We start from the raw sequence: 27,291 nt of genomic DNA on the forward strand, positions 1-27,291 counted from the left end.
TCCAGTCAAGGGCGGCGCCTGTGGCTCAGTGAGTAGGGTGCCTGCCCCATATGCCGAGGGTGGCGGGTTCAAACCCAGCCCCGGCCAAACTGCAACAACAACAACAACAAAAGAATCCAGTCAAATGCAGGGGCACAGTGGCTCCCTCCTGTAATCCTAGCACTCTGGGAGGCCAAGGTGGTGGATTGCTTGTGCTCAGGAGTTTGAGACGAGCCTGAGCAAGAGCAAGACCCCATTTCTACTCAAAATAGAAAAATTAGCAGGGCGTGGGGATGGATGCTTGTAGTCCCAGCTATTTGGAAGGCTGAGACAGGAGGATCATTTGAACTTAGGAGTCTGAGGTTGCTGTGAGTTAGGCTGATGCCGTGGCTCTCTAGCCTGGGTGACACAGTGAGACTCTATCTCAAAGGAAAAAAAAAAGAATCCAGTGAAATATCATATAAACAACATCCAGTCAAGGGTACTTTTTTTTCACTGTGTAGAACTTAACATACCAAAGTCAAAGTCATTGTAGAAACTCTCAAACAGGGGACAGAGAGAGAGAGCTGGTTTGGACCTGTGAGGCACAGCCCTTAATGGGTATAACAGCTTCTGCCTCAAAACTATCAGTTCTTGGACTCAGCCACTTGGGTCGAACCCAGTTCCCATCCTGCATTAGTTAAGATGGCCCTGCTCGCATGAAAAAAGGGAATCAGAATTAGGCACAAACATGGAATGAGGCGTCTTCTGGGGGCCAAGGATCTCTCAGCTGCCGATCTCTCAGCTGCCTGTCGCTGATGCAATGAGAGTAAAGAGAAATGATTCACTTCAATCCTGCCATCAACCTCGGGATTTTGGCCAAGTGCAGGTCTGGGGTTGGTCGGTGGATTATTTTTTCCCTTCCTAAGTTGAAAGAGTAACTTTGTGTTTCGAAAAGTCACCTTCTTTATGCAGAGAAATTCTGTGGTAAGGTTTTGCTGGGCTCAGTCTGGGATGAACCACCTTTGCTTATGTCTGGGGAGAGAATGCAATCTAATGCCCCAATTTTTTCTTTCCTTCCCACCCAGTAAAGATGTAGGGAGCTAAAAGGTGTCTTTCAGAAGGGCTGGGGACAAGGGACTTGACTCCTCGGTAAAGGATGCTCTACCAGAAGGCGGCCAGAGAAGTAGCTTCTTGTTCCTTAGTGTGGGTTTGTGGTGAGGAGGTCTGTGAAGCCCTCCCCCAGAGTACCAGGCATGAAACAGAACAAATAAAACTTGTATTTGTCCTGGATTTAGATGCTGCTTTATAGCTAGAGTTTTTGGGATCAGCTGAAACCCAGGCTGATGTTTATTCCTGGGATTGCAGATGCAGACAAATACCTCTCTGTCCTTCCATTTTCCAGGCCAGGAGGGCAAGAGACACTTTCAATAAAGGAAGCAGGCAACAAAGAGTTATTTTTTAGGTGCCCACCAGGTCTCCAGCGCTGAGCCACATAAATATAAATAGAAAAACTACAGAACTTAGGCTCCAGCCCTCAAGACACATGAAATGCAGGTAGCAGGAGGAGGCTTGGTGTGCAAAACAAACTAAGAGAAACTGTTAACAGTGGTGTGAGTTCCTATGAATCAGTCTTACATGGGGTATAAAGAGGAGTGGGAGGGCGGCACCTGTGGCTCAGTGAGTAGGGCGCCGGCCCCATATGCCGAGGGTGGCGGGTTCAAACCCAGCCCCGGCCAAACTGCAACAAAAAATAGCCGGGCGTTGTGGCGGGCGCCTGTAGTCCCAGTTGCTCGGGAGGCTGAGGCAAGAGAATCGCGTAAGCCCAAGAGTTAAGAGGTTGCTGTGAGCCGTGTGATGCCACGGCACTCTACCCGAGGGCGGTACAGTGAGACTCTGTCTCTACAAAAAAAAAAAAAAGAGGAGTGGGAAGTGGGGAGCAGTTCTTGGAGAACAACTCACGGGGAGTCTTACTTTGTTGTCCTCAGTAGGGTGCCGTGATGCTGTGGCATCACAGCTCACAGCAACCTCAAACTTTTGGGCTCAAGTAATTCTCTTGCCTCAGCCTCCAAAATAGGTGGGACTACAGACACCCTCCACAATACCTGGATATTTTTAGAGACGAGGTCTTGCTCTTGCTCAGGCTGGTCTTGAACCTGTGAGCTCAGGCAATCCACCCACCTCGGCCTCCCAGTGCGGTAGGATTACAGGCATGAGCCACCGTTCCCGACCCTCATGGGGAAGGTTTTGTTGTTGTTGTTGTAGTTGTCATTGTTGTTTAGCAGACCTGGGCTGGGTTCAAACCCACCAGCCTAGGTGTATGTGGCTGTCACGGTAACCACTATGCTACGGGTGCCAACCTATGGGGAAGGTTTTAAAGACAATAAACCACTTGGACACAGAAAGTGCATGTCTTGTGTTCTCCACGGTAGCCTGGCATTTAGCATCATGCCCCACCCATAGTGGATATTCAGTAAATATGTGAAGAATGAATGAAGAAAGAGGGGGATGATCTTAAAAGGATAAATAGGTGAAGAAGAGGAAGGAGGGCATTCCAGCATGAGGCCCAGAGAGGTGAGCTGGATGCCTGGGTGAGACTGGTTTAACCACAGTGGAGGGTGTATAATGAGGAGTAGTGGGTAATGAGGTTAGATACTGGGCCAGGTGGGGGAAGGCTGCAAAGTCATGCAGAAAAACTTAGAAGAGATGAACATTCCTTCATTCCTTCATCCAGTTTTTTGTTTGTTTTAGTGCAGTCCACATGCTATGCACAGAGGCCAGGAAAAGTAGTGGAGATAAATGAATAAAAAGACATCACCATCCATCAGAGAGCAACAGAATACTGTCTCTTATATTACAAACTGTGATAATGAGGACATAGACAAAATATTTTGATGTCGTAGTTGGTTTGGTTGCAAAAAACTAAGGCCATATCACACTTGCTCAAACAAATTAGGCGTTTATTGAAAGATACACCAGACACCAAAGGCTAAGAAGTGGCATTCAAAAATGGACACAATGGGGTCCCACCTGGGAAATCAGGCACCATCTGTCCTCCCTTCCTTCCTCTCTCACGGGAGTATCTCATGGATAACCTCTTACTCCCCCTCCTTTCTCTATGTAGGCTTGATTCTTTGTCTTCTTTCTCTTACTAGGATTTTACCTGCTGTAAGCATGGCACCATAACACCATGATATCCTCCTACTTCAGGGTTAGCCATCCTCCTGAACATTTAAAGTCTCTGAACTCTTAAAGTCAGAATTCCAAGGACTAAGTTGATTGGCTCAGTTCAGCCTATGGATGGGCACTCTCAGGTCAGGTGATCACTCAGAACCAATCAGTGGCCAGGAGGCAAATCATGTGCGTAAAACCTGGCAGGTTAAACCTATCCAGAACTATGGATAAAGGGCAATTCCAAAGGTTTGTGGACAATAAGAGACAAGATTAATTCCTACAGGCTAACAAATAAATTCACCTGGTTGGAGGTGGTGAAAAGAGAAGGCTTCATTGGGCCTGATTTAAAGGTCTGATCTAGTCCTAGGGAGAACAAAGACATTTTAGCTGTGGCTGAAAGCAGCATTCTTAAGCAATTAGACCAGCAGTAGCCCTCAGGAGTAATTGGAAAAGCCAAGAAACTGAAGGGACCCAGAATATCAGGAAGGCTTTTGCCTACCTCAGAATGGAGCAGTTTGGAGTTGAGGACTATAAAAATATGTAGCCTAAATTTTTTATAGGGCAGAGTCTGCTTTTCATTTATTGCTATAACCCCCCGGCCACATAGGCTCAAGAGTAGGAACTCACTACACATTTATTCAGTTGAATCAAAGTCCCCTAAAGTCCAGACAGCCAGCAAACATGTTGCTATTTGAATTCTGTTAGAAACCGTCTAGACCAGGAACACAAAACAAAACAAAAAAATCAAAACATGATTTTTCTGATTACTAATGCAGGGCTCGGGTCACTGGATGTAGATTTGGTGAGAGCGTCTGAGCCAAGGTGGCTGGTGGAGGGCTAGATAAACAGACACCACCCTGCCAGATGGCTCCAGGGCCAGATCAAAGTCGGCTTCCCCAGGAGAGGCAGCCAGCATGGCAGGAATCTGGGGGACCTCTCACCCAGTCCCCTACCCACGCTCACAGATGGAAAGGCACACTATTAGTGGTCACACCTTTGAACACTGCCAGCATGAAGGTATTTATGACAAATCTTTTCTAGTTTCTACAATATAGCTCTTTTAGATAGGCAGCTGTGATATGACTGGGCTGGATGATTTGTGGCCAGACTAACTGGGTTCACAGCCCAGATCTGCCACTTGGGCGAGTGTCTCAACTACTTAACTACTTTGTGCCTTAGTTTCCCAATTTTTAAAACAGAGATAATAAACTCTCCTAGGCAGTCATTGAGAATAAATGAGATGATGTACATTTATGCATATGCATTTAATATGCAAAGCAATTAAAATAGTACTTGGCACATAATAAGCAATTATGATGACTATGATTGGTACTAAAAAACTAGACTTCAAAGAAGAGCTCCCAACCCAGAGGACGCTAGAGATTGCTACAACCCACAATCACAACCTGTTGGTGGTTATGATTTGGGCCTCCCTCCCATTTCAGAGGTCTGTTCCCAGACCCCTATTTGGCCTGAGAACAGGAATGGAAACTAAGCCAGAAATTCCCTAGGATTTTTCCAAGTGGTAGGAAAAAGAATACTCCCTTTCCCCACATTCTTTCCCCCTCTTCAGGGTTTTAAATATAGTTGACCATCTCCTAACATTGACCATCTCCTTAAATTGACCTAATTTTCATGGACCAAGACAAACACCACATGTACGTGTCAGTACAGTAGGGCTAGTTCTTTATGTGGACCACCTCTGTATGTTGACCAGTTTCTTACTGTCTTTTGGGTGGTCAAGTTACAGAGGTTCTGCTGTGGTAAGGAGCTGAGCTCAGAGCTGCTTTTGCATGTTTCCCCTTCCATGGCGGAAGCTGGCTTGAGAGAGTGAAGCAGATTTGCAGAAAGAAGCTGAAATAGGCTTCTGGCTCGAGCAGAGTCCAGGAGTCTCTGAATCCAGTTGACCAGATATCCATTCCAACTGGTCTGTAATTTGATTACAGAGTCATTAATTCAATTTTTCTCTTTCTCTCTAAACTACTTTAGATTCAGTTTCTGTTACTTCCAACTAGAATTTGTGCTTGAGGGTCAATTCAGAAGGAAATTTAGGAGTTGAGTTTGGTTTTACTTGTACATTAAACAACAACAATGCTATTGTTTTGCGACAACGTAGGTTCTTACTGTTTACCTTACTTTGTTCTTTCATAAACACCAGTAAGAAAATTGATGGTATTTTGTAGCCACTAAGCTGTTTCTATATTGGACCATTTGAAAAGGAACAACCTACACCGGGCATGGTGGTTCACACCTGTAATCCTAGCATTCTGGGAGGCCAAGGTGGGAGGATCCCTTCAGCTCAGGAGTTCAAGACCAGCCTGAGCAAGAGCAAGACCCCCACATCTCCACTAAAAATAGAAAAATTAGCTGGGCATTGTGTGGTCTACCTATAGTCCCAGCTACTGGGGAGGCTGAAGCAATAGGATTGCTTGAGCCCAGGAGTTTGAGGTTGCTATGAACTGTGACACCACGGCACTCTAGCCCAGGTGACAGAGTGAGACTCTGTCTCAAAAGAAAAGAAAGGTGGCTGGGCAAGGTGGCTCACACGCCTGTGATCCTAGCACTCTGGGAGGCGGAGGTGGGTAGATTGCCTGAGCTCAGGAGTTCAAGAGCAGCCTGAGCCAGAGCGAAACCCATTTCTTTAAACAAACAAACAAACTCACTGGGCATTGTGCCAGGTGCCTGTAGTCCCAGCTATCAGGGAGGCTGAGGCAAGACAATCCCTTTGAGCCCAAGAGTTTGAGGTTGCTGTGAGCTATGACACCAAGGCACTTGACGCAGGGGGACAAAATGAGACTTGTCTCAAAAAACAAAACAAAAAAGAAAGAAAAGAAGAGAAAGGGAACAATTTAGGAGCAGCTTTTAAAAAGTTTCCCCTCTTAAATTTTCAAGCTCTTCAAAGGTTAGAATGCGTTTACATCAAGGATTGCAAACTCCAATGCTAGAGGGGCAAAGCAGGCCATATCAAGGAGTCAAGTGGTGGGTGGGTGTAAGACAAGCAGGGGTGCTAGAGACTGTGGCAAAGAGGCGAGTGCTCAATACCTCTGGGAGAAGCCACTCCCACTCAACCTCAGTGTGTTGTCTCTACGAGCAAATATGGGCACAGAGTTGCCGGGTCCTCTAGTTTTTAAGAACATTCTGGGGCGGCGCCTGTGGCTCAAGAAGTAGGGCGCCAGTCCCATATGTCGGAGGTGGCGGGTTCAAACCTAGCCCCGGCCAAAAAAAAAAAAAGAACATTCGAAAGAGGGAAGGAGGGAGGGGGGTGGGGCCTTGGTGTGTGTCACACTTTATGGGGGCAAGACATGATTGCGAGAGGGACTTTACCTAACAATTGCAATCAGTGTAACCTGGGTTATTGTACCCTCAATGAATCCCCAACAATAAAAAAAAAAAAAAGAACATTCTGGACATTTGGAATATTTAGTGTGAAATCTTCCAAATTGTGAAATTGGCTATGAATTCAAATTTAAAACATGACCTTATAGGTAAACCGACCAACTGTTGCAGTTTGGTTAGAACTGAGTAGTTTCCTGAGACTCAGAACTTAAATCAGGACACTTGCTCACCCTTTGTGTAGGCCAAACGGAATTTATGTGAGACCTCTGGCTCACACACCAGGGGCTCATTACACCCCATTGAAGTATCTATGCCTTCCAGGTTGTCAGCCCCACAAGTTAAGGAGGCAGGTGCCTTTATTATTCCCACTTTATAGAGACTCGTAAACTCCCACAGGGATGAGGCAGAGGATCTGTTTATTCCATGAACCAATGAAACATCCCTTCATCTCCCCTTGTGGGTCTGGCCTTGGGTGATCTGTACAATTCAGGCCTCTCCCAGCTGCTTCTGATAACTTCCCCGTGGTTGTAAGATCTCATCTCTGCTTGGGGAGGCCAGGGCCCTCTGGGTAGCCAAGAGATTATGGAGTTTTCCCCTTAATCCCTCCTCTTTCATTTGAAAGAAACTCCACATTTATAATTGCATTCCAGGCCAGGTGCAGTGGCTCACCCTGTAATCCCAGTAGTCTGGGAGGCCGAGGCGAGTGGATCACCCAAGCTCAGGAGTTTGCGAACAGCCTGAGCAAAAGCGAGACCCTATCTCTACTAAAAGTAGAGAAACTAGCCAAGCGTGGTAGCAGGTGCCTGTAGTTCCAGCTACTTGGGAGGCTGAGGCAAGAAGATCCCTTGAGCCCAAGAGTTTGAGTTTGCTGTGAGCTTTAGACAACAGAGTGAGACTCTATCTCAAAAAAAGAAAAAAGTGTGTATATATGTGTGTGTATATATATAAATAATTGCATTTCATATACTGAACTTGGACTTATTCCACTTTATGAATATGGAAACCTAAAGCATGGAGTAGGGGGTTGTGAGTTGCTTGAGGCACACAACCACTTCCAGTGTCTTATTTCCTGAGATGATTCCTGGCCCCTCTATTAGGGGAAAGTGAAAGGGACCAATGTTTGCTGCCTGGGTGCCAGACCCCTCCATGGGCACTCATACAGCCCTTCCGATTCCCCACAAACTCCCAAGAGAAGGACTGGTGTCAGGCCTGTGCCCTTTCCAGGCCACCACCCTGCCAATCCAGGCGTGCCAGGAGGGTGATGGAATTTCCAGGTTGTTATTGCACAAGGGGAGGATTGTGCAGCTCAGAATAGAGTGAAAGAATAAGGGTCACCAATAGGCTTTTCGAACATGCAGCTTGCCAGGTGTCAGTGGCTCTGGGGGTGGGTTGCAGGGAGAGACAGGTGCACCTCCCGGGGGAAGTCATTCTCTGGAGAGAGGATGCATGTTGAGTGAACTATAAACTTTTAAGAGCACATTCCATACCCACTCACAAACATTAAGAATCATTCCCTTTTGGAGAGCTGGTAGGCTCAAGGCAGTAGAGCGTGCTGCAAGCCTAGAAGGGCCCCTGCTAGTATTTCCTCCACCACAGGTCTAAATTCTTATAAGAAAGCCAAACTTAGAAATTGAATTTTGTGTTTTATTAATACCTTTAGCCCTTACAGTTAGGTGTCTTTGACATCTTTGAACAGAGCGGCAGGATGACAGTATCACATCGCAATCCCAGTAGGAGGCTGGCTCTGAATTTACATCCCGTCTCTGCCATTTATCAGCTGAGTGGTGGGAAGGCAGACAACTGAACTTCTCTTGGCCTCAGGTTTTCCCTCTGAGAATAAGGTTCTTGAGACCATGTTGTTGGCTATTGTAAGGATTAAAAATGAAATGATGGGAAGCTGAGGCTGTGGATTGCTTGAGCTCAGGAGTTTTGAGACTCTGTCTTTACTAAAAATAGAATAACTAGCCGGGTGTGGTGGCACACACCTGTAGTCCCTGCGACTCCGGAGGCTGAGGCAAGAGAGAAAGAAAGGAAGGAAGGAAGAAAAGAAAGGGAAGAATGGGAAGAAAGGGAAAAAAGAAAGAGGGGCGGCACTTGTGGCTCAAGGAGTAGGGCACCGGCCCCATATACCTGGGGTGGTGGGTTCAAGCCCAGCCCCAGCCAAAACTGCAGAAAAAAAAAAGAAAGGAAGAACAGGAAAATAAAGAAAGGAAAGAAATAAGGCTGGGCACAGCGGCTCATGACTTTAATCAGCCTAGCACTTTGGACGGCTGAAGCAGGAGAAAACCATCCTGAGCAAAAGCGAGACCCCCTATTTCTATAAAAATTAGCTGGGCACAATGGCATGTGCCTAAAGTCCCAGCTACTCAGGAGGCTGAAGCAGGAGAATCCCCTGACCCCGGGATCTGAGGTTGCTGTGAGCTGTGAGGAGGCCACTGCACTCTGGCCCAGGAGACAGAGCAAGACTGTATCTCAAACAAACAACAGATGGAGCTGATACCATCCATGCAACCTAGCAGCCCCACTCCTATGTATTCACCCCAAAGAAATGAACATGTCTGTTCCCACAAAAACTTGCATGTAAATGTTTATAGCCCCCAAATGTAAGCAACTCAAAGGTCCTGCAACTGATAGACAAAGAGTGTGGTACGTCCATACAATGGGATACAAATCGCCGCTAAGGAGAAACAGGCTATTGATACACACGCCATACACAACAGCAGGGATGGAGGAATGTCAAATGCACCATGCTAAGCGAAAAAAGCCAGATGCAAAAGATTATGTATTTTTGTAGAATCATGTATGCTTCCATTTATAAGACACTCTAGAAAAGGCAAAGCTATAAAGTTAGAAAACATACCAGGGGTTGCAAGGGGCTGGGAGTGGCACAAAAGAATTTGAGGGGTGTGCAGGGTGGGGGGGAAGATTGAACTGTTCTTCTATCTTGATTGTGATAGCAGCTACCTGACTGTATACATTTTTCAAAACTTGCAGAACTATCCACTACAAAGGGAATTTTACTGTATGTAAGTTATGCCTCATTAAACCCAACTTAGAAAATACAGAACAGGGTGGCGCCTGTGGCTCAGTGAGTAGGGCGCCGGTCCCATATGCCAGAGGTGGTGGGTTCAAACCCAGCCCCGGCCAAAATCCAAAAAAAAAAAAGAAAATACAGAACAAAGGACAAGGGTCAAGCTAGTGCCCCCAGGAAGAAAATACTTAGGGCCTCCTTTCCTCTGAAGTATTAGTGGCCATGTGTCCTCCCATCCAGCATTTTCCCTTTTGTACAAAGAGCCTGAAAGTTTTGTATAAACGAGGGTGGTAGTGTGGTTTGTGCATGGTGTTATGTGTTTGTATATGTATAAAGAAATTCTGGAAAAAACCCCACAAGAAGCCAATAACATCAGAGACTGTGGGAGTGAGGTAGGATATGGGGAAAGGTACAACCCAGCAGGAGAAAGATTTTTTTGGTATAAATTGTGTGTATGTGTGATGTATGTGTATATAATTTTTGAACCATGTGCATATATTACCCATAAAAACATTAACTTATCAAAATATTTAAAAGGTTGAAAAGAAAGAGAAATGCTTAATCCCTTGAGTGACTCTCCACTGGTGGAATCTGTGAGGGGGTGGCGTTCTTGTGGCAGCCACATCACATGAGCGTCTGCTTACTGGGCCTCAGCCCCACCCACCCTTCTAATAAACCGAAAACAAGACTGGACTCTGAAGTAGAAGGCCCATGCTCTGGTTCAAGAGCAGAACTGAGAACTCTCTTTCTGCCCCAGATGTCTCCCCATGTCTCTTCCAATGGCAGAAATCCCTTTTAGTCCTTTACCCCACAATTGGAATAGTACCTGCGGGTACTCCCTGAAGGAGTAATGATGGGCCTAAATTCATCCTTTGGTAACATTTAATATCAGACCCTTAGATGCTCTCCCAGAGACGTTATCTTGTAAAAGAATGAGCAGGACATCAAGGCCTCCAGCACCTGAAATCTAGGGCACTAGAAACTTGGAAGACACAAGTTAATTACTTCCTAGTCTTGTCTGGAGCAGATCGAGATGAGAGCTCTCGGAAACACATGTTTCGGAGTCATTCTGAACTTGAATCTCAACTCAACCTGTTCCTAGCTATGAGCCTCTGGCCAAACATTTAACGTCTCCACATCTCAGTTTCCTCATCTGTAAAATGGGAATAACACCGATGTCGAATGGGTTGACATGAGGGTGAGCAGAGGGCATGTGGGTGACAGAAGACAGCACAATGAATGACCTACTTTAGGTGTTCAGTACCCAGGATCCTGTCTCAGTGAGATCTGCCTGGGCCGCCTCAAGGCCACACATGTGAGGTTGGGGGGAAACAGTGACAGAGAGGAGCTGTGACATGGAACAATACCAAGAATGAAAGCAGGGCGGCGGGGCTGACTCACTGGATGACTCACTTCCTTGCCCAGGGATGTTCTGAGCATCCACGGAGCTGCTTCTCATACTCCTCACACCCTTGGTTCCCTTTCAGTGGGGAAGGACTGAGGAAGATGCCATTGTTCCCCCCCCCCACCCCTCAGAAAGCAGGGGGCAGAATGTTGGACCTTCCCTTCATACCCAAAACAAAAAGAGAGTTCAGCTAGCTAGCACACCATTTTCTTAATTCACAAACTAGCAGTCCCCATAAGATGCAGTCTTTTTAAGGAAGAACAGTTGTTGCCCAGGAGTAATTCTAGACTCCTGTTACCCTTTTCTAGATTATCCCAGAGATCTCTGTACTCCATAGAACATTTGAAAGCACAGAAAATCGTAAAGCAGCTGAAGAAGTCTTTTGTAATCCTATCATTTAGACTTCATCATAGTGATGAGTTTGGTATTTTTCCACTGCATTTTTTTTTTTTACTCTTCCTTTTTTTTTAATCATACAGTCAAGTTTATGTTGGTACTGTTCAAAAGAAATATTACACAAACCACAGATGTGAGCCACAAATGTAATTTAAAATGTTTCAGCAGGCACGTTAGAGAGAAAGGGAAACAAGCAGGTGAAATTAACTTTAATATATTTTATTTAACCCAATGTATCCAAAATATTGTCATTTTATGAATCTAAAAATTACTAAGGAGTCCAGGCACGGTGGCTCATGCCTGTAATCCTGGCATTCTGGGAGGCTGAGGCGGGTGGATTGCTTGAGCTCAGGAGTTCGAGACCAGCCTGAACAAGAGTGAGACTCCATCTGTACTAAAAATAGAAAAAACTAGCCAGGTCATGGTGAGTGCCTGTAGTCCCAGCTCCTTGGAAGGCTGAGGCAACAGGATTGCTGAAGCCCAAGAGTGTGAGGTTGCTGTGAGCTATGACATGACACCATGGCACTCTACCCAGGGTGACAAAGTGAGATTCTGTCTTAAATAAACAAATAAATATAAATCACTAAGATATCTTATATGCTTACACATCTCAATTCAGACTAGTCACTGAACACATCTCAAGCACTTAAAATAGCCAAAAGGGGCTGCTGGCTATAGTACTGACTGGCACAGGCATGTACAATTTCTATCTTTTTTTTTTTTTTTTTGTAGAGACAGAGTCTCACTGTACCGCCCTCGGGTAGAGTGCCGTGGCGTCACACAGCTCACAGCAACCTCTAACTCTTGGGCTTACGCAATTCTCTTGCCTCAGCCTCCAGAGCAGCTGGGACTACAGGCGCCCGCCACAACGCCCGGCTGTTTTTTGGTCGGGGCCGGGTTTGAACCCGCCACCCTTGGCATATGGGGCTGGCGCCCTACTCACTGAGCCACAGGCGCCGCCCCTACAATTTCTATCTTAATTTTGTTTTTGTTTACATGGAATCCTAAGTATTATATTTTCTCGCATCATAACATATCTTTTGTAAAAGATAACTTTTAAGAGTTTTGATGATACTTATTTACTATCTAATGCCGAGGGTTTTTGTTCTGTGTTAGGTTTTGTTTCTCTCCACTCAATGACAATTTGTGCTCATCATTTGCTGTAACTACTTCTAGATGATTTTCTCAGCAGATATTTATACTGAACAAAAATTGGACGCATATGCTATGTACTGCTTTATAACCACTCTTTTAGCTTATGCCACATTGGGAACACCCAAACAGCAAAAATAATGTCAGTCACTTTAGAGCCTCTATGGCAGTGATTTTCAAATGGTGTGCCATGAAAACTTTAAAAGAGCATTAATTAAATTATATTTGAAAGAGGTTCAAGGCACAGTACGTATATTCTTTTTTTTCTTAACTTGTTTTTATTAACATAATTTAATTATACCATGGAAGTTTAACTATAGGTTCAAGTGTGTGGTCGGATAAAAAAATGTTGAAAACCACTGCTCTACAGAGAGCTGGGGACACATTTAAATATTTCTCTTCTTGGCAGTGGGAGGGGTAGCATTTCCATCACTGCTTCTCTTTTTTTTTGTGTGTGTTTTTTTTTTTTGGCCGGGGCTGGGTTTGAACCCGCCACCTCCGGCACATGGGACTGGCGCCCTACTCACTGAGCCACAAGCGCCACCCTCCATCACTGCTTCTCAAAAGTGGAAACTGAGGCTTAGAAAAGTAAAGTGATTTTCATTATTAAGAAGGTGGGATTCGGGCGGCGCCTGTGGCTCAAGGAGTAGGGTGCCGGTCCATATGCCGGAGGTGGCGGGTTCAAACCCAGCCCCGGCCAAAAACCAAAAAAAAAAAAAAAGAAGGTGGGATTCAACCCAGATCTACTGATTTTATCTCCAGAGCTTTTCATTTTCACCCTATGATCTCCTTCTGGAGGGAGGGAAGGAGGGGATCCAGGCTATGCCAAAGAAGCAATTTGCAAATTAACTTCTGGAGTAGGAGTCTCTGTGTATCAGGACTGTCTCTCCCCAGAGTTTTGTCTGACAACCTCCACAATCACCCAGGTAAACCCTTTTCCCTCTTGTTCTCACATCTCCCCTGGGCTGCTATCATCTTCTTGCGGAACATCCATCCCCCAACTGCTCCAAGATGTCCCCTTCTCTGTACCTTCCCAGAAAGAATCCTGACAGTCTAAGTCAGGGTTTCTAAATCTCAGCACTATTAATATTTGAGCCAGGTAATTATTTGTTGTGGGGGGAATGTTCTGTGCACTCTAAGATGTTTAGTATCCCTGACCTTCACCCACCAGAAACCTGTAGTACTTCTCCCACATCCCCCAGTTGTGATGTTCAAAAGTGTCTGCAGACACTGCCAGATGTCCCCTGAGAGGAACACCCTTCAACCCCCTTTAGCAACTACTGTTCTTAGTGTTAGATGGAGAAGCCTTTTCTAAATCAGTCACTTGTGCTACCCAGAAACTAGGTAGGACAATTACTTCTCTTTCTTTTTTTTTTTTTTGTGGTTTTTGGCCGGGGCTGGGTTTGAACCCACCACCTCTGGCATATGGGACCAGTGCCCTACTCCTTGAGCCACAGGTGCCGCCCCGGACAATTACTTCTCATACAGACTGCATTGCTCACAAAGACAGGAACATTTTCTCTTCATCGTGGAGTCTTCCATGTCTGCATATAGTAAGCCCTCAATAAACATGGCACAATGAACAATGCTGTTGATTGTTTTGTGTGTCTTATATTGGGCTTGGCTCAGCCTTTCTTTCTTTCTCTCTCTCTCCTTCTTCCTTTCTCTCTTTCAAAAGAGTCTCACTCCTTTGCCCTGGGTAGAGTGCCCTGGCATCATCAGCTCACAGCATAAACTCTTGAACTCAAGAGATCCTCCTGCCTCAGCCTCCCGAGTAGCTGGGACTCCAGACACCCACCACAACACGGAGCTAGTTTTTCTACTTTTAGTGGAGACAGATTCTCACTCTTCCTCAGGTTGGTCTCGAACTCCTGAGCTCAAGCAATCTACCTGCCTCAGCTTCCCAGAGAGCTAAGATTACAGGTGGGAATCTCTGTGCCCCACCTTATATTAGACTTTTCGAGACTGAGCCAAATGCACACGAAATATATTCCAAATGATGGTGCTTCCCCCCCTCCCCAACCCTCCCAATGATGGTGCTTTTAAAAAGTCATTTCCTGGGCGGCGCCTGTGGCTCAAGGAGTAGGGCGCCGGTCCCATATGCTGGAGGTGGCGGGTTTAAACCCAGCCCCGGCCAAAAACCACAAAAAAAAAAAAAAAAAAAAGTCATTTCCTTTTCTCCTGGAGTTCTATCTTTCATATTCTGATATTCAATCTTTTTTGTTTTTGAGACGGAGTCTCACTATGTCATCCTAGGTAGGATGCTGCGGCGTCACAGCTCACAGCAACCTCCAACTCTTGGGCTTAAGCAATTCTTTTGCCTCAGCTTCCCAAGTAGCTAGGACTACAGGCACCCGCCGCGATGCCCGGCTATATTTATATTTTTGTTGTTGCAGTTGTTTAGCTGACCCGGGTCAGATTCGAACCTGCCACCCTCGGTGTATGTGACTAGTGACCTAACCACTGTGCTATAGGCGCCGAACCTCATTTTCTTACACCAAAGAGAATGATATAAAGTCTTCACAATTACTTCTCTGAATATCCCATTACATGTGGATCATGTACATATGCCATATGCTAGATTGACAAATATTTTTATGAGGCAAAGGAAAGATAATTTTTAACATTTGTGTCATATCCCATCTTTGGAATATGCCATAGTCAATGTTTTCTAATTTGGGGCATTTAGATTGTTTCTAATTTTTCCATTTTTTTTTTTTTTTTTTTTGTGGTTTTTTGGCCAGGGCTGGGTTTGAACCCGCCACCTCCGGCATATGGGACCGGCGCCCTACTCCTTGAGCCACAGGCGCCGCCCTAATTTTTCCATTTTAATTAACACTGCAATGAACATCTTTGTGCATGTAACTCTGCTGTACACTTTTTTTTTTTTTGAGACAGAGTCTTGCTCTGTTACCCTGGGTAGAATGCAATGGTGTCATCTTAGCTCATAGCAACCTCAAACTCTTGGGTTCAAGTGATCATCCTGCCTCAGCATCCGGAGCAACTGGGACTACAGGCGCCTGCCATAATGCATGGCTAGTTTTTTCTATTTTTAGTAGAGACAAGGTCTTACTCTTGCTCAGGTTGGTTTCAAACTCCTAACTTCAAGCAATCAGACCACATTGGCCTCCCAGAGTGTTAGGATTACAGGTGCAAGCCACTTAATGAGGCCTATACTTTTTTTTTTTTGAGACAGAGCCTCAAGCTGTCACCCTGAGTTGAGTGCTGTGGCGTCACAGCTCACAGGAATCTCCAACTCCTGGGCTCAAGCGATTCTCCTGCCTCCGCCTCCCAAGTAGCTGGGATTACAGGCACCTGCCACAATGCCCAGCTATTTTTTTGGTTACAGCCGTCATTGTTGTTTGGCAGGCCCGGGTTGGATTTGAACCTGCCAGCTCAGGTGTATGTGGCTGGTGCCTTAGCCGCTTGAGCCACAGGTGCCGAGCCATGTTTTTTTTTTTTTTTTTAAATAAAACTAATGCCCCATCTGTGAAATCCAAAAGAGCAAATCCCTTCCTTCGTAGCATGTAGACTTTTTTTCCCCTGTGAACTTTGTAGAGAAGTAACACAGACTTTTTTGCTGAATTTTATACTTGGAAACTCTCAAATCCAGAAACTAAATCTCCAGCATTGCCCTAACTGATCAAATTCCATTTAATTCAGCTCCAGTTGGCCTCCATCTTTGTGAAGATAACCAGAGTACTGGTTTTACAGACAGTGGCTTTGTATAGACTCTTATCTGTCCCTCCAAAGTCTTTCAACTTCAACTTCCTCACTGATTAAATGAGAGCAATAATACCAGCTTCAAAGGGGGTTTTCAAGGATTAAGTGAGAATGCATGCAATGTTCCTGGCAGGTCTTAAAAAGAATTTTAAAAATTGTATGTATGGGGCAGCACCTGTGGCTTAGTAGGGCGCCAGCCCCATATGCCAAGGGTGGCGGGTTCAAACCCAGCCACGGCCAAACTGCAACAAAAAAATGGCCGGGCATTGTGGCGGGCACCTGTAGTCCCAGCTGCTTGGGAGCCGTGTGACGTCATGGCACTCTACCCAAGGGCGGTGCAGTGAGACTCTGTCTCTACAAAAAAGAAAAAACAAACAAATATTGTATGTATGTAAAATGTTAATGATGGAATCTAGGATGTTTATGTATGGATGTCTTCTATAATCCATTCAATATGTTCATATGTTTGAAATTTTTCATAATAAAATATTGGGAAAGAAAATGTAATGTTATTTGGTTGATATCATGATTATTTATTATAGAGTGGGTGGGGCAAATATTAGAGAAAGTCAGGTGTTTCTTGGATAGCACATTAAACTTATTTAGATCCTCCTTGGGTGTAGAAAAGTGTGAGCAGAACTTATATGAGTGCTAGAAAGAACTGTTGGTTTTCGTTTTACTATCTAGCCTCGGAGCCATTTTTTTTCTGTTGTTTTTAGTTTAGGAAATTAAAATATATAGTTTGTTCACAAAGTTGCTTAGAAATATTTAAAACAAACATCTGCTTTGGAGTCTAATGCAAAGGATTTGGTGTGGGATCCTTTCTTAGCTAGTTATCAAATGTGACATTTGGGCAAGACATCTCCATTCTTTGGGCTCAGTTTTCTCATCTGTAAAATGGGGGTGATAATAGAGCAGAACATTCTACACAGAATGATGCGAGGATTAACCGAGACCACAGGAAACTGTTTAATGCATGGCTCAGCGACTGTGGCTCAAACAGCTAGGGTGCCAGCCACATATACTGGAGCTGCCTCTTTTCTTTTTTTTTTTGTAGAGACAGAGTTTCACTTTATTGCCCTCCGTAGAGTGCCGTGGTGTCACACAGCTCACAGCAACCTCCAACTCCTGGGCCTAGGCGATTCTCCGAGTAGCAGGGACTACAGGTGCCCGCCACAACGCCCGGCTATTTTTTTTGGTTGCAGTTTGGCCGGGGCTGGGTTTGAACCCGCCACCCTCTGTATATGGGGCCGGCACCCTGCTCACTGAGCCACAGGTGCCGCCCTTTCCTTTTTTTTTTTTTTTTTGTAGAGACAGAGTCTCACTTTATTGCCCTCGGTAGAGTGCCGTGGCGTCACACAGCTCACAGCAACCTTCAACTCCTGGGCCCAAGCAATTCTCCTGCCTCAGCCTCCCAAGTAGCTGGGACTACAGGCGCCCGCCACAACGCCCAGCCATTTTTTGGTTGCAGTTCAGCCGGGGCCAGGCTTGAACCCACCACCCTCGGTATATGGGGCCGGTGCCTCACCAACTGAGCCACAGGTGCCACCCTGGAGCTGCCTCTTTTCAGGTATATCCGTTTATGTTTATTCAAAAACAGCCTGGCCTGACAAACAACAATGACAACTATAACTAAAAAAAAAAAAAAAAAAAAGTCAGGTGTTATGGTGAGTGCCTGTAGTCCCAGTGACTTGGGAGGCTGAGGCAAGAGAATCACTTAAGCCCAAGAGTTTGAGGTTGCTGTGAGCTGTGATGCCAGCACTCTACCCAGGGTGACATAGTGAGATTCTGTCTTAAAAAAAATAAAAACAAGGGTGGCACCTGTGGCTCAGCGGAGTAAGGCGTCAGCCCCATATGCTGGAGGTGGTGGGTTCAAACTCAGCCCCGGCCAAAAACTGCAAAAAAAAAAAAAAAAAAAAAAGAAAAGAAAAGAAAAGAAACTGTTTAATGCAGGGCTGCTAGTTTCTTCCTTTCTTTTTCTTTTTTTTTCTCTATTCTTTCTTTCTTTCTTTTTTTTTTTTTTTGTAGTTTTGGCTGTGGGGCCGGGCTTGAACCCGCCACCCCCTGTATATGGGGCTGGTGCCCTACTCCTGGAACCACAGGCGCTGCCCAGTTTCGTCCTTTCTAAGGGGCAAAACTCAACAGTTTGTTTTGCCAGGGAATTATTCAGAATGAGCTTGTGCTAATGTATCCAAAGGTGATTTTTCTCAGATGGGGAGGTCACACAGGGCTCAATATCCTGAACTATCCACAGGCCAGTGGTGAAAAACTCAGCAGATTGTTGTGCTGGTTTCCTCCTATTCAGAGCCCCTGTGAGTGGTGACTGGGTTTGTGATTCACTGAGATTCTTCCCAGAAATTTCACTTTGACCTTCAGTGTGTGAAAATTCCATTCCTAGCAAGGGAGTACATTGCTTAGAGAAGGACAGCTGAACACATTTGTGTTTTAAATCTTCTGCTATTGGTTATCAAAGGACCCAGAGTGTGCTCCCATCATCTACAGAATATGGGCTTGCTAGAATATCCTATGCAGTTCCATGGTCCCATGTTTCCTGATATTTACAGAATACACCTCCCTTCACATCCTTCACCATTGGCAACATGAAACACATTCCCAAATCACACTCATTATTTTCTACAACAATCATGGCCGTGGAAGCAAAGATGAGGGCTGTGGCTAGCCCAGAGGGAGGCTTTATGCCAAGGAAAGCAGGATCCTACATCTCTAGGCAGGTATAGCCCTTAGCCGAAAGTATGACTTGGCGATTTCCTACTCACTCATGCCCTGAGCAAAATGCTCTTGTGCAGGGTACAGCCTGGTAGATCCTGACAACAGCATGGCCTTTGCAGTTAGGTAGTGTCTGTTTTGAACAAAGTTCCTGACATTTACTATTTACTAGCTGTGACTATGGGCCAGTTACTAAACCTCTCTGAGCCTCAGTTTCCTCATTAGATTGTCATGCCCATTTAATATAATTATTTGAGGGCTTAAATGAAATAGAAGATACATACATATTTTTTCTTTCAATATATAGAAATAGGGTCTTGCTCTTGTTCTGGCTGATCTCAAACTCCTGAGCTCAAGAGATCTTCCCGCCTTAGCCTGCCAGAGTGCTAGGATTTCAAGCATGAGTCACCATGCTGGATTTTTTTTTTTTTTTTTTTTTTGAGACAGTGTCTCTATTGCCTAGGCTAGGGTGCCATGGCATCAGCCTAGCTCATAGGAACCTCAAACTCCTGGATTCAGGCCAGGCACAGTGGCTTGCATCTGTAATCCTAGCACTCTGGAAGGCCGAAGTAGGAAGATCACTTGAGTTCAGGGGTTCAAGACTGGCCTGAGCAAAAGTAAGATCTTCATTTCTACTAAAAATACAAAAATTAGCTGGGCATTGTGGTGGGCACCTGTAGTCTCAGCTACTTGGGAGGCTGAGGCAGGAGAATCCCTTGAACCCAGAAGTTTGAGGTTACTGTGAGCTAGGCTGAGGCCATGGCACTCTAGCAACAGAGTGAGACACTGTCTCAAAAAAAGCAAAAACAAAAACAAAAAAAACTCCTTGGTTGAAGAGATCTTTCTGCCTTAACCTCACGAGCTGCTGGTACTACAGGCATAAGACTCAATGCCCAGATAATTTTTCTATTTTAAGTAGACATAGGATCGTGCTGTTGCTCAGGCTGGTCTGGACCTGAGCTCAAGGGGTCCTCCTGCCTCAGCCTCCCAGACTACTAGGATTACAGGCATGAGCCACTATGCCTGGCCTGGGGGTAGAATCCTTTAAAACTAGTGGGAGTGTGTGTTTGAATAAACATAAACAGATATACCTGAAAAGAGGCAAGTATAAGAGCTACAAGAACTGGTTAGAGGCTCGGCAGTCATAGCACAGTGGTTATGGCACCAGCCACATACACGGAGGCTGGTGGGTTCAAACCCGGCCCAGGCCAGCTAAAACAACAATGACAACTGCAACAAATATAGCCAGGCATTGTGGCGGGAAGCTGAGGCAAGAGAATTGCTTAAGCCCAAGTGTTGGAGGTTGCTGTGAGCTGTGATGCTACAGCACTCTACCAAGGGCAACATAGTAAGACTTTGTATCAAAAAAAAGAAAAAAAAAAGAACTGGTTAGAGTTTAAGAGCAGAATTACAAGGCAGAAAGGAAGACCTTTAAAGGAAGAACTCACTTTGTTGTATATATAGTGAATGTTTATTATATAGTCTTTAGTTTATAGTTTATAGACTATAGTCTATAGTTTATGTAATGTTTATTATATAGTCTTTTGCTGTTCTCAGATGAAGGGGAAAGAGGAGGTCAAGAAGTTTGAGAATGACTCTGCCACAAATGGCTGTGCAACTTTGAGCCAGATCTTCTTCTCCAGGGGACTTTGGTCTCCTTGTCTATAAAATAAGTGGTTGGATGGGGAGAGACACAAGCTAAGCTAACTTGATTGTGGTTTAGGCTCACTGTTTTTCAGGGGGAAAAAATGAGAAAATTATATAGGATGCAAAGTTGCTTTTAAAGCACAGTTCTCAAAATATTAAAATAGATGCCATAGCTCCGAGGAGTCCCTTTTGGCCTCATTAAGGAACTGATCACATCTTCCAGTGGGGACTCCTGACTACCATGGCCGCTAGGGATGGAGGCATTTGGTGATCTAATAGGTCTTCTCCATTTCTCTCTACTCAGATTTATTTTTGTTACAACAAAGAGGCTTGGAATGAGGCAGAAAGAGGTTTCCCCCAAATCCTTTGAAAAAGGAGAAATGTGGTAAATCCTGATTTTCATTTTCCTCTATTATTTATGACCTTTGGATCTCTGGTGAGGAAGACAGGACCTGCAGCTGGTCTCCATTTTTTACTAGCTGGTTTAGCCTCAAGTTCATGGCAGCCTGCCCAAGCTGCGCTGGTTGAGTGAGCTCCAGGTAGCAGGATCTGAAATAGAGGATTATTCATCCAAACCCAGCCTGCATTACCTCTCCTAAAAGAATCTGACATCTGACTTCCTTTCTCCTGAACCGTTGGTGTGATCTTGTTTATTCAAAATTGTGTCCACACTAGGCAAATTCTGCCCAGGTTTGACAAAAAGGGGGCAACATCGATACACCCTCGGGGTGGCCCCTGTGGCTCAAAGGAGTAGGGCACCAGCCCCATATGCTGGAGGTGGCGGGTTCAAACCCAGCCCTGGCCAAAAACTGAAAACAAAAACAAAAACATCGATACATCCTCATGGAAGCGTTCCTCATTTACCCCTTGAAGATTAGGCCAGGCCCCTGGTAAATGCGTCCCACACATCCCCATCACAATGGTCAGCACACTTGTCATCATTAAACAATCTGGTATAATTTGATTAATGTCTGTCTGTCCCTGTGGTTCTCTTAGTCTTTTTTTTTTTTTTTTTTTTGTGGTTTTTGGCCAAGGCTGGGTTTGAACCCGCCACCTCTGGCATATGGGACCGGCGCCCTACTCCTTGAGCTACAGGCGCCACCCAAGTCCCTGTGGTTCTCAGTGGGAAAGTTTTGTCCCCCAGGAGACATTTAGCAATGTCTAAAGACATTTTTTTATCGCAGTTTGGGGAGGAGTGTTTTTGGCATTTAGTGAGTGGGGACGAGGGATGCTGCTCAGCGTCCTGAGAGTGCACAGGAGAGCCCAGAGGAAAGAGCGTCTGTAGTGTCGAGCATGCCTGCTGTGGATGGTGAGTTCCACGAGGACAGGGACTGTGTCTTTGTTCACCACTGACCTTGGGTCTTGCAGAGTCTGCCACAGAAGAGACATTCAGTGCATAATTGATGACTGACATCTACCTAATCTGTTCTCTGGGAGTGGGATGCCATCATTGAATTTTATTTCCCAAAGACTGAACCAGGGCTTAACATGTAGTAAGTAAATGATTCTGAATGAATGAAGAATTTTTTCTTTTTTGTAGAGACAGAGTCTCACTGTACCGCCCTCGGGTAGAGTGCCGTGGCGTCACACGGCTCACAGCAACCTCCAACTCCTGGGCTTAAGCGATTCTCTTGCCTCAGCCTCTGGAGTAGCTGGGACTACAGGCGCCCGCCACAACGCCCGGCTATTTTTTTTTTTTGGTTGCAGTTTGGCCGGGGCTGGGTTTGAACCCGCCACCCTCGGCATATGGGGCCAGCGCCCTACTCACTGAGCCACAGGCGCCGCCCTGAATGAATGAAGAATTTATAAATGAATGAATCCATCCATCCATCCATCCACCCACATATCCACCCATGCCCTAAATGAGCTCTCATACCAAAAGCACTTCAGTAATGGTCTTCTTTCTTATTTTTATTTTTTGAGACAGTCTTACTTTGTTGCTTTTGATAGAGTGCTATGGCACCATAGCTCACAGCAACCTCAAACTCTTGGGTTCAAGTGATCCTCTTGTCTCAGCCTCCCAAGTAGCTAGGAGTACAGGCACCGACCATAATGCCTGACTATTTTTTTTTAGAGACAGGGTAGAACTCCTGAGCTCAGGCAATCCATCCACGTCAGACTCCCAGAGTGCTGGGATTACAGGCATGAGACATCTTGCCCAGCCTTCCGTAGTGGGATTCTGACACCAGTTTTAGTCTTACCATTACCAAGCTAAGTGATCTTATGAATTTTGCATGTGTTTTTGTAGACCAGCATTGTCCAATAGGATTTTCTATAATTACAGAAATCTTGTATATCTGTGTAGCTCCAAATAGTAGCTACTAGGCACATGTGGCTATCGAACCCTTGAAATGTACTATTGTGACTATTTTATTGAATTTAAATTTGTTTTTTTTTTATTTATTTATTTTTTTTTAATTTGGCCGGGGCTGGGTTTGAACCCACCACCTCCGGCATATGGGACCGGCGCCCTACCCGCTGAGCCACAGGCGCCGCCCTTGAATTTAAATTTGAATGGTTGCATGTGACTAGTAGCTACTGACAGCACTGTTCTAGACCTTTTAGGAGATTTTTACATTCAAGATCATATCACGTACCATGTAAAAACAGTAACCATGGGCGGCGCCTGTGGCTCAACGGGTAGGGCACCGGTCCCATATGCCGGAGGTGGCGGGTTCAAGCCCAGCCCCGGCCAAAAAAAAAAAAAAAAAACAGTAACCATGTGAAAATAGTTTTGTTGCATGAGTTTTTTTTTTTTTTTTAGTACTTTTTTTTTTTTGGCCGGGGCTGGGTTTGAACCCGCCACCTCTGGCATATGGGACCTGCGCCCTACCCGCTGAGCCACAGGCACCACCCTTGTTGCATGAGTTTTTATAAAATATATTTTTCACAGGTTCGGCAACTTGTTTCTTTTACTCACTCTGTTTTTGACATCTGTCACCTTAGATCTAGCTCATTCCTTTTATCTACTGCACAGTTCTTTGTAGTATGACTATTTTATGTTTTATTAACCATTTTCCTACTGATGGATGTTTGAGTAGTTTTGATTTTTTGTCCTATTACAAACAATGCTGCAATGAACATCTTTGTGTGTCTCAGATGTCTTAGTCCCTTTCTGTTGCTGTAACAGAATACCACAGGCTGGATAATTTATAAAGCAAAATGTCTATCTAGCTCACAGTTCTGGAGATGGGAAATCCAAGAGCATGGTGTTGGCATCTGGTGAAGGCCTTCTTTACTTTGTCATAACATGGCAAAAGAGCAAGACTATGTGTGTGTGCTGAGGTTTCCTTTCTTATTCTTAAAAGCCAGCCACCTGTTGGCCAGGCACGGTGGCTCACACCTATAATCCCAGCACTCTGGGAGGCTGAGGCAGGAGGATCCCTTCAGCTCACAAGTTGCAGAGTAGCCTGAGCAAGAGTGAGACTCCATCTCTACTAAAAATAGCCATTGCACCTGTAGTCCCAGCTACTCAGGAGGCTGAGGCAGGAGGATCACTCGAACCCAGGAGTTTGAAGTTACTGTGATCTAGGTCAAGGCCTCTCACACTGAGGCCACCCCCATGCTAGCCTGGGGCAACACAGTAAGACTCATCTCTTTTTATTTTATTTTATTTTATTTTATTTTATTTATTTATTTATTTATTTATTTATTTTGAGACAGAGTCTCACTTTGTTGCCTTTGGTAGTGTGCTGTGACATCATAGCTCATGGCAACCTCAAGCTCTTGGGCAGGCGATCCTCTTGCCTCAGCCTCTCTAGTAGCTGGGATTACAGGCACCTGCCACAAAGCCTGGCCATTTTTAGAGAGAGGGTATTGCTCTTGTTCAGGCTGGTCTGGAATTCCTGAACTCAAGCAATCCACCCATCTCGGCCTCCCAAAGTGCTAGGATTATAGGTGTGAGCCACCAAGCCTGGCTGAGATTCTGTCTCAAAAAAAAAAAGCCACCTGTCCCATCATGGGGACCCCACTCTGATGACCTTATGAAATCCTAATTACCTCTGAAAGGCCCCAATCAACATACAAATTTGGGGATTAAGTTTATAACACATGAAACTTGGTGGACACATTCATATCACACCATTAAGCTTTTCCTAGTTACCTCTTAAGAATACAATTACTGGGGCGGCACCTGTGGCTCAGTCAGTAAGGCGCCGGCCCCATATACCGAGGGTGGCGGGTTCAAACCCAGCCCTGGCCAAACTGCAACAAAAAAATAGCCGGGTGTTGTAGCGGGCGCCTGTAGTCCCTGCTACTCGGGAGGCTGAGGCAAGAGAATCGCTTAAGCCCAGGAGTTGGAGGTTGCTGTGAGCTGTGTGATGCCATGGCACTCTACGGAGGGCCATAAAGTGAAACTCTGTTTCTACAAAAAAAAAAAAAAAAAAAGAATACAATTACTGGGCGGTGCCAGTGGCTCAAAGGAGTAAAGTGCTGGCCCCGTATGCTGGAGGTGGCAGGTTCAAACCCAGCCCCAGCCAAAAACTGAAAAAAAAAAAAAAACAATTACTTTGTAGTATATGTATAAGTTTAATTATTCTGCCAAAATACCACCCTCATTTATAAAATGAGAGGGATTCGACTGGTCATAGTGGCTCACGCCTGTAATCCTAGCACTCTGGGAGGCTGAAGTGGGTGGATTGCTTGACCTCAGTAGTTCGAGACCAGACTGAGCAATGTGAGATTCTGTCTCCACTAAAAACAGAAAAACTATCCAGATATTGTGGCAGGTACTTATAGTCCCAGCAACTTGGGAGATTGAGGCAAGAGGATAGTTTGAGCCCAATAGTTTGATGTTGCTGTGAGCTATGCTACTAAGGCCCTCAACCCCAGGGCGACTGAGTGAGACTCTGTCTCAAAAAAAAAGAGAGAGAGAGAGAGGGATTCAGTGATTTCTAAGTTTCTTCCTCCAGCATCAAACCTAATTCTTCTGGAACAATAGAGGTGAGAGGGAAACTTTAACCTTTGGCAACCATTTGTCTATACTATGCTCAGGTAGATACAATAGAAATAGACCACGTCTGGGTTCATCTGTTTCCAGTCATTCCCACTCTGGGTCCCAGGGAAGAGAAAGCTCTATGAAACATCAGATCATATTTTCTTTTAATCCTCTAAGTAATGAAATGGGCAAAAGTTTCTGGCAGTGGAAAACTCCAACTATTCAATTACATTAAAATAAATCTGTCACTAGACTTGGAAATCCAAGCATTGCTTGGTCAGATAGCTCCAAAGTAAAAAGGTTTCCGTGCTATGCGCAATTTTTCTAACTTCCCCCACGTGATTGTGATTGAGAGTCATTTTACCCACTCACACCTGCTATTACGCAGCTGTATATATCAACACAATGAATGACAAAACAGATTGTAAGAGGAACCCTATCTAATTCCAGTAAATACCTCATTTCTATACATTTTGAATCTTTCAATTGTCTTTGGGAAGTAATAGCAATTTAGTATTTCAGAATACACACACGTGGAGGCAAATGTATATTGTATTCTTTAGAAATTAAAGATACAATAGACCTCAACATTTTATCTATGTCCACATGATTCCAAGCTTAAGAGAGGGTTTCCATTTTTCTGGGCAGGAGAATATTGCTAGAGAAATATAGGCTTTTCCATCACCTACTTAATAGCAAAGACGTGGTATATTGTGTGTTGATTCTATACAGACGTTACCTACCTCCGTATTTTAGGATTAATTCACTAAAAACTAAAGTTTAGAAGAAAACAAAATGATTTGGTGGTTTCCCTCCCATTATAGATTTGCTTGTTACAAAAACTTTCTAAGTTTTAGAAAAGCAAAAGAAAGAGTAAATGGATGCTCTCTATTCCTATTTTGGTGTAGTTCCTTCCGATCTTTCCTCTTTAGAATGTCTTTTATAGGGCGGCGCCTGTGGCTCAGTCGGTAAGGCGCCGGCCCCATATACCGAGGGTGGCGGGTTCAAACCTGGCCCTGGCCAAACTGCAACCAAAAAATAGCTGGGCGTTGTGGCGGGGGCCTGTAGTCCCAGCTACTCGGGAGGCTGAGGCAAGAGAATTGCTTAAGCCCTAGGAGTTGGAGGTTGCTGTGAGCTGTGTGAGGCCACGGCACTCTATCGAGGGCCATAAAGTGAGACTCTGTCTCTACAAAAAAAAAAAAAGAATGTCTTTTGTATTTTGAGAAATTTTAAAAATGCAGAAAAATATAAAGTTTTTTTTTTTTGAAGTCTCACTTTGTAGCCCCTGGTAGAGTGCTGTGGTGTCATAGCTCACAGCAACCTCAAACTCTTGGGCTCAAGTGATTCTCTTCCTTCAGCCTCCCAAGTAGCTGGGACTATAGGCGCCCCCAACAATGCCAGCTATTTTCAGAGACAAGGTCTCCCTCTGGCTCAGGTTGGTCTCGAACTCATGAACTTAGGCAAACCACCCACCTCGGCCTCCCAGAGTGCTAAGATTACAGGCATGAGCCACTATGCTTGGCCGCAAAGAATTTTTAAAATCCCATATTCTCACTATCTAAAAATCATTACCATTTTGTCATATTTGCTACCAAGTCTTTGTTTTGTTTCTTTCTCTCCAAAAATAAACTCAAAACATTGCAGATAAAGATAAGGATGGATTTAACCACCATCATCTATCATGAAGTTGGATTTTTTTCCTTCCAATTCATTAAAAAATATTTAAACATACATAGAGATATGCATACATTTTATACAAAACTATATATACTATTGTTTTGAGTGGGTTTTTTTGTTTGTTTGTTT

At 44.8% G+C, this 27,291-nt stretch overlaps 1 protein-coding gene across 1 annotated transcript in view; it reads right to left on the bottom strand.

Moving 5' to 3' along the window:
- Positions 1-1,754: 1,754 nt before the first annotated feature.
- NOB1 (NIN1 (RPN12) binding protein 1 homolog) overlaps positions 1,755-27,291 on the bottom strand; it is a 270,061-nt gene continuing 244,524 nt past the window's right edge. Inside the window, exon 10 of the mRNA XM_053605270.1 lies at positions 1,755-1,860. Coding sequence (XP_053461245.1) covers positions 1,791-1,860 — 70 coding nt within the window. The 3' untranslated portion in view covers positions 1,755-1,790. The remainder of the gene's footprint in view (positions 1,861-27,291) is intronic.

This window comes from Nycticebus coucang, chromosome 2 (genome assembly GCF_027406575.1).
Source record: "Nycticebus coucang isolate mNycCou1 chromosome 2, mNycCou1.pri, whole genome shotgun sequence".
Lineage (NCBI taxonomy): Eukaryota > Metazoa > Chordata > Mammalia > Primates > Lorisidae > Nycticebus > Nycticebus coucang.